General features: G+C 55.9%; 1 protein-coding gene across 3 annotated transcripts in view; it reads right to left on the bottom strand.

The window, feature by feature from the left end:
• PDGFRB (platelet derived growth factor receptor beta) overlaps positions 1 to 16,810 on the bottom strand; it is a 34,127-nt gene that overhangs the window by 9,908 nt on the left and 7,409 nt on the right. The window contains exons 1-17 of one of the 3 annotated variants that reach the window (XM_009466803.2): positions 10,062 to 10,278; positions 9,895 to 9,972; positions 8,455 to 8,751; positions 7,738 to 8,007; positions 7,326 to 7,453; positions 6,797 to 6,971; positions 6,013 to 6,205; positions 5,684 to 5,799; positions 5,031 to 5,157; positions 4,657 to 4,868; positions 3,795 to 3,889; positions 3,389 to 3,521; positions 2,861 to 2,965; positions 2,642 to 2,752; positions 2,108 to 2,261; positions 539 to 705; positions 158 to 276 (exon numbers count right to left, since the gene is read on the bottom strand). In XM_009466803.2, coding sequence (XP_009465078.1) covers positions 158 to 276; positions 539 to 705; positions 2,108 to 2,261; positions 2,642 to 2,752; positions 2,861 to 2,965; positions 3,389 to 3,521; positions 3,795 to 3,889; positions 4,657 to 4,868; positions 5,031 to 5,157; positions 5,684 to 5,799; positions 6,013 to 6,205; positions 6,797 to 6,971; positions 7,326 to 7,453; positions 7,738 to 8,007; positions 8,455 to 8,751; positions 9,895 to 9,943 — 2,451 coding nt within the window. In that variant the 5' untranslated portion in view covers positions 9,944 to 9,972; positions 10,062 to 10,278. Of the gene's footprint in view, positions 1 to 157; positions 277 to 538; positions 706 to 2,107; positions 2,262 to 2,641; positions 2,753 to 2,860; positions 2,966 to 3,388; positions 3,522 to 3,794; positions 3,890 to 4,656; positions 4,869 to 5,030; positions 5,158 to 5,683; positions 5,800 to 6,012; positions 6,206 to 6,796; positions 6,972 to 7,325; positions 7,454 to 7,737; positions 8,008 to 8,454; positions 8,752 to 9,894; positions 9,973 to 10,061; positions 10,279 to 16,810 lie in introns of those variants that run through there. The other 2 variants (XM_087753911.1, XM_087753910.1) reach the window with 2 other exon arrangements.

Here is a 16,810-nt window from a genome sequence, read left to right as displayed (position 1 = left end):
AGAGAAGTGGTCAGCAGCTCTTCAATTGCACAGCCACTTCTCCCACGAGGAGGTTGGCATGGACAGAGGGACAGTGAGCAGAAGCTGACCACAGGACACGGCAGAGCGTTGTTGGCCTCCACCACCGCAGGCACCATGGACCAGCCGGCATACGTACATTTTTGGAAGCCAGGAACTCCATTCCATTGGCCACCTGGAAACTGAAGCCCACCAAGTCCATGTAGCTGAGGAGCGGAGACTCATTTATCAGCGTCACCCGGTCTGTTCTTTCAGGAGCTGGAGGGCAAGCAGAGGTGGATGTTGGCGTTACTCAGCACACTCGTGGGCTGCCCGCCAGTGGAAGGACCCACTGGGGATTGCTCTGCCTCCAGTAATGAAGGGACAGAGCCAGGAGCTCCCATCACGGGGGCATCTGCCACCACTGCTGGACTCGTCCTAAAGGTGACCTTTGCAATATGGACCATCCGTCTCTGCAAGCAAAGGCATTCAGCGCCCAAAGTGCAAGCATCTCTCCCTCCTACTGTGGCTAAGCTGTTACCTGATGGGGAATAGCTGTCCAGCTCGTATGGGGTGCCGTAGTTAGATGAGTCGATGTCAGCATACTTGACTTCACCCTTCATGTCGGACATGGGCACATAATCCAGGGAGTCGTCCTTGCTCATGTCCATGTAGCCCCCGTCGCTCTCCACAGACAAGGAGAGGTGACTGTGGGGAGAAGTAAAGAGGCTGTTCAGACCCAGAGGAGAGGAGGAGATGCAGGGGATGGGAGCAATGATTTCTGGGACTGCAATTCCTGAATCCTCAGCCCCAGCACTGAAATGTCCCACATAGCAGGGAAAGAAGCCCTGCGTTATGCATGCAGAGAAGTGCAAATGGCGCTGGAGACCTCCTTCCACCACCTAACAGCTGTGGTGTCCTCAGCACTAGCTTTAAACAGCTCTGCCATATTCCCTGGCTGGTCTCCAGGTGTCCTTGCCCACAGGCTGCAGCTTCTCATGCTCACCTTGCCTGGCAGAGCACAGGCTTGGCTCAGCACACGAGCTCAGCACTGAGGAGGGCAGGAAGGGGAGCCAGGACCATGCAGCTCCACAGGCACCCACAGGGCAGGAGGGCAGGAGACCCAAGCCAGAGTGGGCAGGCGAAACCCTCCACCTTGGCTGTGCACATTGCCAGGCTGGCCAGGACTGGCCTAGAGAGGGCTGAACTGAGCAGGCAGGACACAAACCTCTGTCCAGGGTTAAACCTTTCCAGTTTGGATCAGCAAACATCTGCACCCTTGAGCACCTCTCCCTTCAGTGAGTAACAACTGCATCTGGGAAGCAGCATCTTGAGGCCTTCCATGTGATGGTGCTGGGCAAGGGAAACCTGCTGCATGGCCAGAGCTGTGGGGCACATCCCCATGGGCATGGGATGCTGTGCTCAGTGCTTGGGAAGATCTCCGCTGCCTTCAAGCACAAAGCACAGGGGGCAGCTGTGCCGATGTCCTAACGCTGTTCTATTTTACTATTGTTTTGGCGTGCTGGAAGGAAATGCTGCTTTCTAACTTCCCATGGGACTGTTTCTGTGCGCTGATCTGCCTGCATCCCTTACAGCTGGCAACTGGACGAAGGACCGTTTCCCTTTCCTTGTAGCACCTCTTGTGCAACTGTACTTCTTCTAGCACTTCTCCCTCAGGCTCGGTAGCTACGTGACCTGCCCTGAAGATGCAGAGCTGAGGTCTCCAAGGGTTAAGACATGCTGGGAAACCCTTTGTCTCTGTACTAGAAGTGTAGCTGTGGTTATGCCAGTGAAGTCAATGATGCCAGGGAATATTCCCAACTGGCATGGAGCAGCCAGCGTGTGTGCTAGCAAACTCAGCCTCCAGGACACGCAGATTGGCTCTGCCAACTCCCCGTCTGCCAGGAGCTGTTTGGAGGTGGCTGGTTGGCACATGGGCCAGTCTCACAAAGTAAGAGAGTGGCCAACTGTGTCCCAGTGCTGGGCCAGTATTTATTTTACTGGTCTGGAGGAAATGTAGGTATCCTCCTGGCAGTACCAGCCTCCCTCATTGATGGGGGCTGGGATGGGGTAGGCATCAGGGAGAAGGAGAGTGCTGCTTTCCAGGTACCTCTGCACGTGGTCCTCCTTGACGGTGTTCCCATACACCTCTGCCTCTCGCCGTGCCTTCTCTCCGTAGGACTGCAGGAAGGTGTGCTTGTTGCGGTGCAGGTAGTCCACCAGGTCCCCATAGCGGCAGTACTCAGTGATGATATAGATGGGCCCTGGTGAGAGAGAGCACCCATGTCAGCCCTGCTTCGGCCCCGCTTGCTCCCTGGGGCAGCAAATTTCATCCCACAGGGACATTATCAGATTGCAGGATGTCTAGGCAGGGCCAGGGGGGAAAGCCATCTTTCTGGTATCAAGTATTTTTGGAATTTGAAATTTGTGTTTGGGGAGGAAGGTGGGGGTTAACAGAAACATGCCTTCTCAGTTTCAATCAGGTCAGAAAGAAACGCTTTCAGAGCCCTGCAAGGCTTTCCTAGGGGAAGGGTGAATCATTCTGAACCAGAAAACAGCAATTATTCTCTCTGAGGATAGTTCTCCTCCTCAGCACAGCCCAGGGCAGCAGGGAGAGGAGACAAGGCACCCAGGGCTCAGCTACCTCCTTTGGTGCAGGCCCCCAGCAAGTTGACGATGTTGAGGTGAGGTCCCAAGTGGCTCATGATCTTCAGCTCGGACATGAGGGCTTGCTTCTCGCTGCTCCGGGCAGTGGCTGTTGGGGAGAGCTTGTGTGAGTGGCAGGGCGAGGAGGGGAGCACTTGGGCACCATTTGGCCTCACAGCTTTGGGATGGGGAAAGGTATGGTGTGGGGACAACTCACACTTGAGCATTTTGACCGCCACTTTCATGGTGGATTGCGAATGGCTCAGGCCGTGGGCTGTTGCCTCCACCACACGTCCAAAGGCACCAGAACCGAGAGTACGTCCTGCAAAAAAACAGTGAGGAGATAAGGTTGGCGATAGTCCTCGAGGAGAGGTGAGGTGAGGAGCTGGGAAAAGACAAGTCCTCTGTCTGAAACCACACCAGCCTTGCTGCATTTATCCTGGTGGGCATGGAGGTGGTGGTGAGCTATGATGTTTGTGGTTGGGGCTGGTTTCTGGCTGGCTGGAAAGGGAAGGATCTTCCAGCCACAGGAAAGGACAGCCAGGAATAACCCAGAGCCTCATGCCAAAGGGAGCAGCTGGCTTCCCACCATGGTCCCAGATGGTCCCTCTGTCCCAGGACCACATTGTACCTTGAGGGATCTCTGTGCCCTTCCTGGGTTGGTCTCTTTTGGAGATCCCAAACCCATTACCCCCAGACAGCCAGGACCCCAGGGGTCCACCACTGGGACCTGCACAGCCTTTACCTAACACCAGCTTGTCCCTGGGCACCTCCCAGGTGGAGTCGTAAGGTAGCTGCATGGGATCCACGTAGATGTACTCGTGCCCATCAGAGCTGACTGACTCGATCACCTTCCAGCGTATTTCATAACGAGGTTTCTGGAAAGGGGAGCAAAGGGGAAAGAGAGGTCTGAGAGACTGAGGGTCAGAGAGGGCATGGGGGGTGTGGATGGGCTTTGTCAGCAAGTCTTTTGTCCCTGCAGCCATTGCCTCATGCCCCATCTAGCCTACAGATGCCAGGGGGGGCCATGGTCCCTGGAATGGGTGGGACATTTGTCAGGCCCATGCCAGCAGGAGCTCACAGCTTTGCTCTTCCCAGCCACCCTGACGTGGGGGTACCACTGTGGCAGCCTGGGAACACTTCTCTTTTACCTTCTGCCACAGGACAATCAGGATGATCAGGGAGATGACGGTGAGGACCAGCAAGGCCAGGATGACAGAGATGATGACCACTTTGAACGGCAAGGCTACAACAATAAACAGGGACAGGAGTTAGACTCCTCCAACCCTGCATGGCCTGGGTACCCTGAGGAAAGGAGGGGACAGCAGCACGGAGGGATGCCTGCACCCTTCCCCTTTCCTCCTCTAGCCACCATCCCCCTCCTGCTACACATCTACCCCTAGACATCGACCCTCAGCTCTCCTCTGCGTGGGGGCAGTCCCTGTCCTCTCCTCCTGGGCAGACCTGCCCCACGCTTGCAGGGCCAGCACCCCAGGGATAATAGGGTGATGGGTTGTTACAGCCTGTTGAAGCGCTTGCTGCCTTGGGAGAGGTTTGACCATGGGAGGGTATAAGGAGCTTAGAGGGGCTGATTTGCTTGGGGGAGAGCTGGCAGCTCCGGACCTGGGCTTAGGCCATCCTTCCTCATATTTGGGATGTTCAGCGCACGGATGTTCTAGTCCGTGGCACCATCTAGTGACCCGTGGGCTAATAACAAGACACCAGGGACCTGCTCAGGCACTCTCATCTTGCCTCCCTGGAGGGATGACCCTGCCAGTGATGGGAAGAGGATGTCCATGGTCAGTGGACATAAGGGCTCCAGACTCCTCCTGGAGCAACCTTTTCTGCTCAACCCAAAGGAGGCTTCATTTTGGGAAGAATACCCAGCCTTCCTGCCTTTGAGGACTGCAGCCATCAGAGGACAGTCCTGGCTCCTAGCCCCTCCAGGCTGGAGGCACAGAGAAGAAAGTCTAGCTCCCCATCGCTGGCTCAAACACCTCCCGCAGCGCTCACCATGTGGGACCAGAGTGATGTCCTGGGAGTTTGTGCCCAGGAAGTTTTGCACGGTGCATCTCAGGAGCAGGGGCTCATCCACCCTGTGCAGCTGCAGGGTGCTGTTCACACGGTACACCTGCAGCTCTGCGTGGTACGTGGCATTGGTCTGCAGACCAATCTCTGCGGACTCATTCCCCAGCAGCCGGGTGGGCTGTCCCTTGGTGCTGCACCTGGCCAGGGGGAGGATAAAGGCACTTGTGAGGCAGCTGGGACCACACACCACCATGGGATGCCTGGGCTTGCGGGCCAGCAGGATGCAATAAAATATTAGTCTATTATTCTAATAAATGCAAGAGCCCAGCTGTTCCCATGGGCTCCATCACTCCACTTACCATTTGATGTCGCTGCAAGTAGACCAGCTGATCTCTGGCTGGGGCATGCCTTCAGCAGAGCACGTTACAGTCTGCTCCCCACTGCTGGCACTGCTGTTCTCCTTGAGATCCACCACTTTGGCTGGCACTGAAACCAAGAGACACCGTTGAGAAGTCATCCTTCACTTTGCAGGATGGAAGGTGAACATGATTCCCCTGTACCCCTAACACGGCCTGGGGGTGAGGGGACAGTGAGGTAGGACTCATCACAGCAATTGTGTTTCACTTTTGAAACCTAACAGCAAAAAGAGAAAGGTTTGAGGGGGTCATGAAGGAGACCTGTCTGCATTTAGGTTGCTTAGAGAACAGAGGCGAGCACAGCGGAGGGTGCTGGACATCAGAGCTGCCCACATCTACTTCCCTGGGCCAGGGCATGAAGGCCAAGCTGCTGGTCTCTGCACTGCCTCCCTGTCCCCCTTGCTCTGAGACCCCATGTGAGATATTTCAAGTGAGCACGTTACTTGCTTTAATGCTCTTCCCTTGACCAAAACCACTCTGGAGCTGTAGTCAGAGGAGTAAGGGCTTCAGCCTGAGGGTCCTGCGTCAAAGGATGAAGCCATTCTCTGAGGTTACCCCCACACTCATCAGCCCCATGTCTGCATGCCCATCCTCACCATTTATCTGCAGATGGAAGGACAGCTCCTGCTCATCGTCCTCATTGAAAGCCCGGATGGTGTAAAATCCTCCTTCCTCCTGCTTCACCCGCACCAGCACCAGAGCTGTCTGGTACCTGGAGGAGACACAGTCCCCAAGTGATGGGTATGGTAGGGTACCTGGGGACTGACAAGGCTTGGTGGTGACCAGCTCCCACCCAACTGAGGCATGCTCGAAATCCACTCACAGAAAGGCATTCAACCACCAACCCATGTCCAACCAGTGATTTACAGCTTACTTTGTGAATTATCCCCTCCCTGCACCCTGGTGAGGAGTGATGGGCCTTCACCTGGTTTCTGACAGGTTCCTGCTGGTGATGGTGAACTCACTGCTGCTCTCCATGGTCAACGTCTTGTTGTTCTTCAGCCACATGATGTTGGGTTGTGGGTAGGCCTCCACCTCCACCTGGATGGTGCGGCTCTTGTGGACCTCAGCGTACACCGTGCTGGGCAGGTGGGTGTGGAAGCGCACGAAGCCACGCTCTGAGAGGGGGCAGGAGGGATAGGGGGGTCAGAGATAAAAAGAGACTCCTCTCCTGCCCTTTGGACAAACATGGATCTGGAACAGAACACCCTGAACACACAGAAGTGGTGGGGCAGCTCCAGATCCATCCCTCAAGGCTTCAGGCTTGTGTCTAAGGGAAGTGGGGGTGCAGAGCCACGCTTTGGAGCAAGGGAGCTCATGGGGCAGGCAGCATGCAGGGAAAAGGCTGTTATCTTGTAGAGATGGGGCAGGTTCCTCCAAATTACATGAAAGGACAGATGCAGATGGGAGGTGACAATTTGACCTCACAGTGCATTGGCACTGCACAGTGCAGAAGAGCTCTCACCCACACCCTCAAGTATCATAAAGGGTCCCAAAAGCTGTGGTGGGGGATTTCGGATGTTTTGAAGTCAAGAGGTGGGCAGAGGTGACTTGGGGTGAGGGTTGTTTTTTTGCCACAGTTACTAAGGGCAGAGGCGAGGAGGGGAGAGAGCTGGAGGCTGTGCGGAGAGAAGAGGGTGTCACCCTGGGGCATCCTGCCTGGACGCCCACATCGTTTACTGGCTTTGGGCACGTGGGCAGCGACGCACCGATCACATGGACCGTGATATCTTTCCGGTCTGTTTTCTCATGGTAGCCCTCAGAGACGTTGCAGACGTAGGTCCCACTGTCCTCCAGCTCCGCATTCTGGATGATGAGGATGGAGCGGATCTCATGGGTGGATCCAGGCAGGAAGTCGGTCACCGGCTCCACAGCCTTCCCTGCCTGCACAACGGGGACAGGAGATACGGTCTGAGAAGTCAAGAGCATGTTCTGCCATTGGAGCTACAAAGCCAGGCTCACAGGGAGGGAGGAGGAGGGGGTAGAGGACCCCAGTCTGGCTGCCACAGGGACAGGGAACGTGCACTGATCAGAGGCCACTGAGACAGACAGCCTTAATCCAAGGATCTCCCCATGAAGCCTCCCTGTGTGACAGCAGCAGCATTCTGCACCTTCTGCCATTGCTGCCATAGGATTCTGCCATTGCTTCTGCCATGGGATATTGCTGAGTGATTGCCATGGGACATTTGGGCAAAGGCTGGAGCTGCTGCCCAGAGCCTGTGGGGCTGGAGCACTCACTTGCTTGCGGGGATAATCCCAGTTGAAGTTGACTAGCTCATTGCCGCTCACGGTGCACATCAGGGTGACATTTTCTCCCTGACGCACTGTGGTCTGCACTGCGCTGATGGAGACGTTCACAGATGAGACTGTGGGAAAGGTAAAAGAAAGGAAGGAATAATGAAGGAAGGGATGAGTGGGTTCCCAGTCCATTTATGCTGGGTGGACTGGTCCACTGGAAAGTCTCTTCCCTGAGGGATTGAGCTGACACTTTGGCAGAACCCATTCTCTAATGGAGACAGGACTAAATGCAGCCTCCAAATTGATCAGGCGCATCACTAAGGAGACAGGGAGAGTTTTGCTGTCCCCTGCCATTGGGCTGAAGGAACAGCCACAGCAGGTGTACAGGTACGCTAAGACAATGGCAGCTCACCCTGGATCCTGTAGACGTAGAAAGTGTCTGAATCCACCTCCTGGTCATCCACGATTGTCCGGCAGAAATAGGTCTTATCCTCAAAGAAGCCTTTGAATCCCTGTTGTGGGTCATAAGCAGCTGGGATGGGGTTCTCCACCTTTTTCTCATAGAGGGTCACCTGCATCTGCGGGTTGGTCACGCGGCATGGGATGACAGCCTCTGTGTAGCCCGTGATGAAGATGAAGAGCTCTTCGGAGGTGATGGTGGGGAGGAAGACTAGGGAGGGATCTGTGGGAGAGAGGGAACATTGGTTACAGAAAGCTGCTTGAAGCTGAATCAGGGCTGCTCTGAGCTCCTCCAGGACTGCTCCAACACAGGGCTCTGTCTCCAGACTGGTGGGATGCTTCTTCCCTTACTCCCTGTTGCAAAGTCGAGCTGCCATGTCGTGGGCTTGCCAAACCTCTCCCGGGAGGGTGAGAGAGACCCAGACACTGCTGCCTAGCACTATTGCCTCCCCCATCGCTTGTCCCAACACACCACACATGGGCCTCTCCCATGACCTGGCGTACCAGAGACATGCCACAGCCAGATGACCTGCCACAGGAGCATTTCTGCAATGGGAGGAAGGATTTTGGGAATCCAGGTGCTTGGAGACAGAATGATAATTCAAAGCCCTCTTCCTCCTGGTTGCTAAACCCTGTGGAAATGCAGAGACAATGACATGCTGTCCCCTACCTGGAACGTAGATGTACAGGGCTTTCCTCTCCACTGGCTCTGGAGCCTGGTCAGGGCTGTAGCTGCATGCGTACTCCCCGGTGTGACGGCCCGTGACGTTGCTGAGGGTGAGATTGCTGATGAAGATACCATCCCTGTGCTCCAGCGAGGCGGTGAGGGGCTGACCCTCCCGTTCCCAGACCAGCATGCCATCCCCATAGCACAAGAGGGAGAAGGTGCTGTGGAGGCCAAGGACAAGCTCAGCGTCTCCGGGTTCGATGTGCAGCCCGCTGCCCCCAGACGTTACCTCCAGCAGACCTGAGAGAGGAGGGAGATGAGACCAAATTGGATTCCTCTGAAATCCAAGGAGAAGCATGCTGCAGCACAACCTCATGCCAACGTATTTGGTTTGTAGTGTCAGCCTTTACACTGAAAAATAACTTTCCTGGGTTTGTCCTCCTTGGCATAGCCACCACTGACAAACACATGCTCTCCTCAGAAATGTCCTGTTGACCTTGGTGGGTCACCCTTCATTCCCTGTACCTCCCGAAACCCTTACTGGAGAGGAAATAAGACATCACAGGGTTTAGCAGTGTTCAAAGTTGCCCATGTTTTCTGTGGCAATGCTGGGTGGAGAACCCCTCATTTTATGCTTTAACTCTGTCTGCCCCTGTCCAACCTTTCTGCGAGGTAACCGCACCCTCGGTGCCACCCAGTGCTGCCCAGTGTCATCGGGCGGTGAGGAGGCTTGGGAGGGATTTGGGGCAGCCGTTGAAACTGGGTGCGAACCAAGCTGTGCTGGGAGGCAGCCATGCTGTGATGCTGTCGCATCAGCCCAAGGGGCGTCCTTGGTGAGGACTGGAAATGGGGAGACCCAGGTCACGTTTGCTCACATTCTTGGCTTTTGTGCATTCTGTGAGCTGGTCTAGATGGCCCGGGGAGCTGACAGTATAGACAGTACCACTGACCCCAAAATGAGCCTGTCTCTGTAAAGGCAGAGGTAGGTCTCAGATGCACTTTCAAAGGCTTGGAAAGGTCGTGCATTTAGCGGGCAAGGGGGAGAGGAGGAGATGAGGCAATTCCCTGCTCTGCGGGCTGCCTCTCCACAGGGACAGTGTCAGACGGGACACGGACTAGGCTGAAACAATGTCAGTTTACAAGAAAGTGAAAAATGAATGAAAGCAAAACCTTGCAGGAAATCCTTTGGAAGCAATAGAGCAGGCAAGGTCTTCCTGAATGGCTCCCCGTGTCTCTCCCAGCTTCCTTGCTTCACCCTTTGCCCAGATGTCCCAGTTGGGCTGTGACATGTGCTCCTTCCCGGTGTCCCCATGCGCGGGCAGGGCAGCTGGGGACAGCCCCCCATGGCCCCTTTCCTCCCCCTTGCCCTGGAGTGAGCATCCCAGCACAGGATTCCCGCGCAGGGCTCAATCCTGCACACACCTCCCCAGCCACAGCACTCACCGGTGAGGATGAGGAGCCAGAGAGATGTCTTCAGAGAGAGGCGCAGCATGGCGGGCTCCGTGGCTTGGAGGCCAAATCCTGCCAAGAGCAAAGCGGGATGAGCACAGCACTGCCGGCAGAGGAGGTGTCCCTCAGCTGCCCCGGGCAGGGGGTCCCCAAGCCCCCACCTGAGCCCCGAGTTCCCTTCTCCACCTCAGAAACCTCCCATCTCTTTCCAGTTTTCAGCCTTTTCCTCCCAGTGAGGTGGTTGGTTCCCCCTCATGCTGGATCTGCAGAAGAAGCTGTTTCTAAAGCATCTCCTGCTGGTAAACAGGGATTTTGCTGGAGGCTCCAGCAGTTGTGTCAACTCTTGCTCATCTCTGCTCCAAATGCCGCTCCCCCCGCTGCAGAGCCCTGCCTTTCTCCCTCCCTCTGCTCTACCGCTTGCCTTTTTTTTCCCCTTAGTTTTTGCTTTCCTCAGTCCCAGTGAGATAAAACTTGCTAGAAAACAGATCCCCCACCCCCTCCCACATTTTCTGCTTCTTCCAATGAAACAAAACAAGCCCAAAGAAACCCCACAAAAAAAGAGTTTCTTGTATTTAACTTTTAAATATATATATATTTTTAAGGGAATATTTAAGAGGGCTTTTTAGTTAAAAATCCCTTTTATCAACATTCCTCAAGGAATCTTTTCCACAGAGTGTTTTCAGCCCTCCCTGGTGCAAACCAAGAGCCCAGAAGAGACGAGGCCAGAGCTCCCTAAGAGCAGTGGGGTCTGTCCCCCATGTAACGGGGTGACAGCTCACCCTCCCCATCGCGCCTGCAGGGACGGGGATGAGTATTTCTGAAAAGCAAAATGAAGCAGCTAACAAGGGGAAGAATAAGGGGAAAGGCTTCCTCTGTGCTTGGACAAAGCTGGGGGGAAAGGAGTTCAGTAGTCCTGAACTTGAGGATGCTGCTACATGGAGCTGAACTTGATGGCATTTTGAACCTGCTCCCAAAGCTGACCCTGAGGAGAAGCCCCTGGGATGCTGGCACAGTGCTCTTGGGAGCTGCTCGCCAGGCACAAGGATGGCTAGTGGCAATCCGGACTTGCTGACCTGGCCCCAGGCACTGCCTCTTACTGAGTGGCTCTGCTGCCTCTTGGCCTTGGAGTGGCCTCCTGGTCTGCTTGATGTTAAGGAGGAAATGGTTTTTAAATGACGTGCGCTTGTCAGATGTTTTTATTATTCTCTTGTTTTGGCTCAACAAAAGTCTGATCTACCAGCAAATCCTTCCAGGCCTCCAGCTTATTCAGCAGCTTCCCTCTCCCTGCTCCAGAAAACCCCTCCGTGACTCCTTCTCTCTTCTGCATTTGCCAGAGGGGATGAGAGCACTCACAGGGAAGAGCTGGGGGGGGGGCGGGGGGGTAGGATGAAAGGACTGAGGTGAAATTCAGGCTGTAAATGAATGTGACCTCACTGCAGCCACCCTCAGAGAGCACCAACCTGCAGGAGAGAGGAGGAGGATGGACAACCTAATTTCGCTGCCCTCCAAGGCACTGCCATGAGAACAATTAGCTTTGTTTCCCAATTTTCCTTTACAGAGGTGTGTGATTCATCCATTATTCAATGTGCAAGGTTTTAAGGACAACTGGGATCCTCTCCTTTCACCTCTCCCTGCCTGCATGCACAAGCCAGGCTGTATTTGCTGCCTGTGCCCCAAATGTCTGCCTGCCAGCAGCTAAGGTCTTCCCAAGCTCATGCCCAGCTTTTAGCTGCCTGTCCAGCTTCATGGCTGTCACTGTTAGTCCTGTTCCAGGTGAGATCTTGGCTTCCTCTACCCACACAGACAGGTCCCTCACTCCGTCAGTGATCTCTGCAGGATCACTCGTGGGGCAAGCCACTGCTCTGCCAGAGCTGGACGCGGGTGCATGCTGGTGCTGGGCTAGCATGGGTGTTGCTTCAGCGAGCAGTGAGAGCCCTGAAGCCTCCGCCTGCTGCCTCTGGCTGCCTCCCCTGTGTTCATAGCTGGTTTTAATAAAGCTGCTGGTTTTGCAGAAAGGCATTTCTCTTGGAGATGCTTCCCAAGCAGAGTGGGAGGGTGGCAACGTCTCGCAAAGAGTGGTGACCTCTCCCTTGTTTGTCTGCTCTGGCCAGGGCAAGAGGCATGCTCAGAGATGCTGAGCTCTGCCTGTCCTGCAGGATGCATGCAGAGCCTGGCTAGCAGAAGGACAAACCTTTCTCTCCCTGTCACGGGGAGATGTGTGTTTGCACACGTGGGTGCACACAAGCATTTCGCAAGGGATGCAAATGCACCCAGCTCACTGCCAGCCTTGAGAGCACTTGTTGTTTCCCTCCTCAGTCTCAGCTTTTGTTCTCAGCAAGAGCAATAAGATGCACCCTGTGAATGCCAGACAAGGAGGAGCTGAGGTGGGTGCAGCCCCGCTCAGTGGTCCGAAAACAGGCGCCCATACGTTATCCCACCCAGGGACACAAACACGGGCACCTACACCATGCTCAGCCGCTGTGGATTGTCTCCTCCCAGCCCTATGGGTGAGCAGGGTGCCACAGACCCCTCAGACTCCTACATCCTCCCCAGCTGCCAGGACCTGAGCATTTTCAAGCCATGGGACCATCTGCCTCCACCCATGCTGGCACATGCCTGGAGGCCAGGGAGGTCCTGCAGCTGCAGTGATGCCACGTCCAGCGCCCTTCACTCAGCCCTGCAGCTCCACCACAGCCTCCCACCTTGCAGCCACTGAGGTGAAGTCCCAGCTCTCCATCACCACGTTATACCCCTCACCATCCTCTCCTTCCCGCCAGTGTGGGTGCAGACCTTCCCTCTGCCCCTCTCCAGCATCGTGATGTGAGGGCAAGCCATCCCTGGCCTGGCAATGCAGGGAGCTTTTCTCTTGAACTGCATTGTTTATTATTCTAAAAGAGGAATTTGGCTGGGAGAGGAGACAGGAGGTCAGCTGGCTCGTAGGGAGGCCAGGCTGGCTGGGCAATGCAGCCCCACGCCCACACTCAGCCCCACATACCTGTGGGGTGGCTGCGATCTCCTGGGGACTCAGGTCCCTGGGGCCACCCTGGGGCTCTGCTGAGGGCCACGGGGGAGGACGGCTCGCCACCAGCCTGCACGCCGCGTCTCTGCTCACCCCCGTGCTGCCGCCCAGTGAGTCTGGGAGCTGGGCATCGCGGGACTGTGAATGTCTGGGAGGGTTTTGAGTCCAAACAAGACAAAAGATACAGGTGACTGTCCCTGCCCAGTGACACAGACACATTGGCTGTCCTTATCTCTCCTCTGTAATCACATCAGCCTGGCTGGCACGCTGCATGCGTGGCCACAGGAACGCACCTAGCAGCCACTTCTCCTCCGGACACCGAGAGCAGCGAGTGGCGTTTGCAGGCGAGGCAAGGGAGAGCTGAGCCAGCGCCGGGGCCATCGGGTTTCCCAGCCCACTGCCGTGGTGGTGAAAGGAAAGCGTCCCATTGCTGGCTGGGGCCAGGCACCGCTGAAAGCCTGTTTGCACACCTCTGGCCTCGTGCTTTTGCGGCACGTTGCGTGGGGCAAGGGGATAAATGGGGGGCCCCCGACATCCCTGCGCAGCAACAGCAGCGCTGTGCAAAGGGCACTCCAGGCTCTGATGGCCCGTGGAGCCATGCTCTCACAGACAGGACACAGGCGAGAGGGCCAGAGCAGAGAGGTCAAACGGAACGGCCAAGGCCACGCAGCAGGACCATGGCTGTGCCAGGACCGGGATTCAAGTCTCATGATTCCTCATCTCATGACTTCGTAGCTTCTCCAGAGCAGCCCGCTCCCTTTTCTCCTGCATCCCAAATCTGATGACAGCTGAGCTTTCTCCTCCGCCTCCTCTCCCACTCCCCCGCTCACTGCTGTGAGCAGCGGCTGGGGGCTGATGCCTCTGTGGCTGATGAACTTGGACAGGAATTTCTGCAGCGGGAGCAGGGCTACGCCCAGAGTTTTGGATACAAGGAATAGCTGTATCCAGCCTCTGCTGGGGATGGTCCCACCTTTACCTAGAGAGGATGATTCCTTCAGCCATATCTGCCAATCCTCCCACCTCACAGTGCCTTGCTAAGGAGCTCAAGCATCACCAAACCTTATTGATTTATTACCATTCCACCACTCCAGACCTATCTCTTGTTTAAGGATGCTAGTAAGCCAAAGATGCCTTTGCTAATGCCCAAAATATGTTGTGTGGTCTCAGTCTTGACTATTCTTGGGTGACGAGGCAAGAATTTCCTCTGACTTTGCTCGTCGTGCCCTGCCACACCTCTGAGCCCCCTTCCCTCTGTGCTTGCTCCCAGAGTGTGTACAGTGCAATGCTCCTGGCAGAGCACCTCGGCACACATGGCAGCCACTGTTGGCACGAGCATCGCACGGCACTGTCCATCCCCAAGCATGGATCACGTGGGACAGGGCCATTTCCAGCCCTGCAAATGCCTTAAACCATGGGAGATCTACACAGATAGGCATCCACGGCAAGGAGGGTCTCCCAGTCCACTGCCCTCCTCCCAAGCATGCCTAGACCACGTTTCTCGCCTCTCCGCAACCACTAACGCCCTGCGGAGAACCAGTATGGGGTTCCTGCAAGCACCCCCAGAGCTGTGGGAGCTGGGAACCAGCCTGCAAAGCTGGCGCACAGGGAAGGGGACAGCTTGGTGTGCTGGGGAGGGGGAGAGCAGCCGCGGCTGCCCTGATGGCCGTGTTGGAAAGAGCTCTGGTCCCTACAGACCATTGATCACCAGCAAGGGGATGAGCTGTCTGCTGGAAATCAGGGTGTGCAGCCCAGTCTCAGCAAATCACATTTGCATTTCTAGGGGCAATTCCTGCATCCATTGCCCCACGTTGCTCTTCTCCCTTGGCCATGGTCCCCTTGCCTGAGCCTCCCTGCTCCTGCGGTGCTGGGCAGAGGTGCTGGCTGCCATTGCAGCCCGTGAGGGCATCTCGGCTAGTGGCAGCACGACCGTGGCAAAGGAAGGAGCGGAGAAACGAAGCCAGGCCTCTCACACAGCCACTGGTCCTTTCTCTTCCTCTGGCTTTCTATTTCTAGCCCCTTGCCTTGCTGGGGCTGCGCTTCCAGGCGCTCCCACAATGCTCGCTGGCCCCACCATCCTGCCAAGCAGGGCAGGGACATCTGGTGCAAATTAGCGGGAAGTAAAATATACTTTATTTCTTCTTTGTCTAAGAGCATCTGAGTCATTAAGTGAGATCATGGGTGCCCGTATGCAATAAAAAAAGCCCCGTATGGATCCCATGATCAATGCTGCTCACAGCCAGGGAATGAGGGCTTCTCCTGGCTGTGGGGGCACCGTCTCCTGCTTTTGAAGGCAAAAAGCTCCCTGAGCAAAGGCTGGCAACCCCTGAAACCCAAGCCTTGCTTGTCCGGCAGCGAAACTCCTTGGCTTGTCCCGTTTTCCTCTGCCACCCTCCCCCCGGCCTCCGCGACTGCTTCTTTCCCACCCTTTAATCTAAATAAAACTGAGAGGGTTTTTTTTTTTTTTCCTTTGGCTGGAACCGTCTGGAGTTGCAACATCTCTCCTCTGGGGTCCCTTGGCTCCCATGACACCGCGTTTACTCACAGGCCAGATTATCATCAGAGAGTCCTTTTTCTTTTTCCCAGCACATGGCTAGAATTGCGCAGGGCACACACATGGGGAGCCTGTCGTCCCAAGGCCCATAAACAGCTGCTGATAAAACGCAGAGGTGGGAAATCTGAAACCAGGCTGAGGAGCAGAGGGGCTGGGGAGTCCCTGGGGTCTCACAGGTTTGTCCCTGCCCAAGGGGCAAAACCCACCTCGTGTGGCTGCCTGCCAGTGCCAAGGGGGTCCTGAGGCTTTACCCAGGAGCTGGTAAGACCAAGGGATGCTGAGAGCCCTGGATGCCTGCTTGCAACATGCCTGGGTTTGGGGTTTTCTTTTAATCATGCAGAGGTGAGGTTTTGCAAGCACTCACAGGCAGTGTTGCAAATGCCTTAACCCTCTCAGCAGTTTTGCCAGAGCTCCTTGGTCTGTGAATATGTGATTAAAGCCACAACCACAAGCTCTCTAGATGGTCAAAGCATGGGCAGATGCCACCTCTGGGGCAGTATGCGCTCAGGGAAACCGTGCCCATACACAGGCACAGCTCTCCTGCCTGCCTCTGCTGCAGAGAGCAGGACTGGTGCGACCAGAGTCCCTGCCCAGAACCCCAGACCCTGCTCCCCAGCTTCGGTGGTGCCTGGAGAAGGTGGTTGCATGGTCATGAGGATGCTGGTCCTGCAGTAGACGGCAGGACACAAGCTAGCACAGCCAGCTTCCTCTGGGCCAGCCACGGGCTATCGCAGGCTTTGACAGCATCTGTCAGAAAGCCGAAAATGAGGACTGTGGAGCAGGGAGTGAGGCTGCCAGGGAGGATGACGAGTCCACGCTGAGCCCCAGCAGCGTGATTCAGCAGTGCTGGGGTCAGACACGTGAGGAATGGGGTGGGGTGGCAAGCCCCACGCAGCCCCGTTTTGGCTGCAGCCATCCTCCCTCTCCGAGCGTGCGGGGACCGCAACATCCATGCACGCGATCCAGCAAACCTCCAGCTGTGGGCTCTCTGCAATGCATCACTGAGAGGAGCTGGCATGGGGGGACGTGGGACCACAGCGAGCCCTGCTCTCTCACCCCGAATCCCCCCTGCTTTCCCCCTCCATTTTAAGCCCATGGGAGATGGAGGAAACAAGTGACCTATTTAGTGCAAGTTCAAAATAAAACGAAACATCTGTTTGGAGAGGTGCCAGCGTTATAAATAATCCCCCAGCCCCGAGTGTTGGTATTCATGGCCCTTTCGGCTGCGCATGCTCCCCCGCTTCCGCTTTCGGAGGAAAGGCCGGGTCCCGGGGCCGGCAGGGCTGCTCCCCAGAGCCTGCAAGCTTGGCCCGGACGGTGGGAAAACCCTGGGCGAGGAC

The sequence above is a fragment of the Nipponia nippon genome, unplaced genomic scaffold (assembly GCF_047370975.1).
Source record: "Nipponia nippon isolate SJK-2023a ecotype South Korea unplaced genomic scaffold, ASM4737097v1 scaffold_17, whole genome shotgun sequence".
Classification (NCBI taxonomy): Eukaryota; Metazoa; Chordata; class Aves; order Pelecaniformes; family Threskiornithidae; genus Nipponia; species Nipponia nippon.
This window is presented reverse-complemented; position numbering and strand designations above follow the sequence as displayed.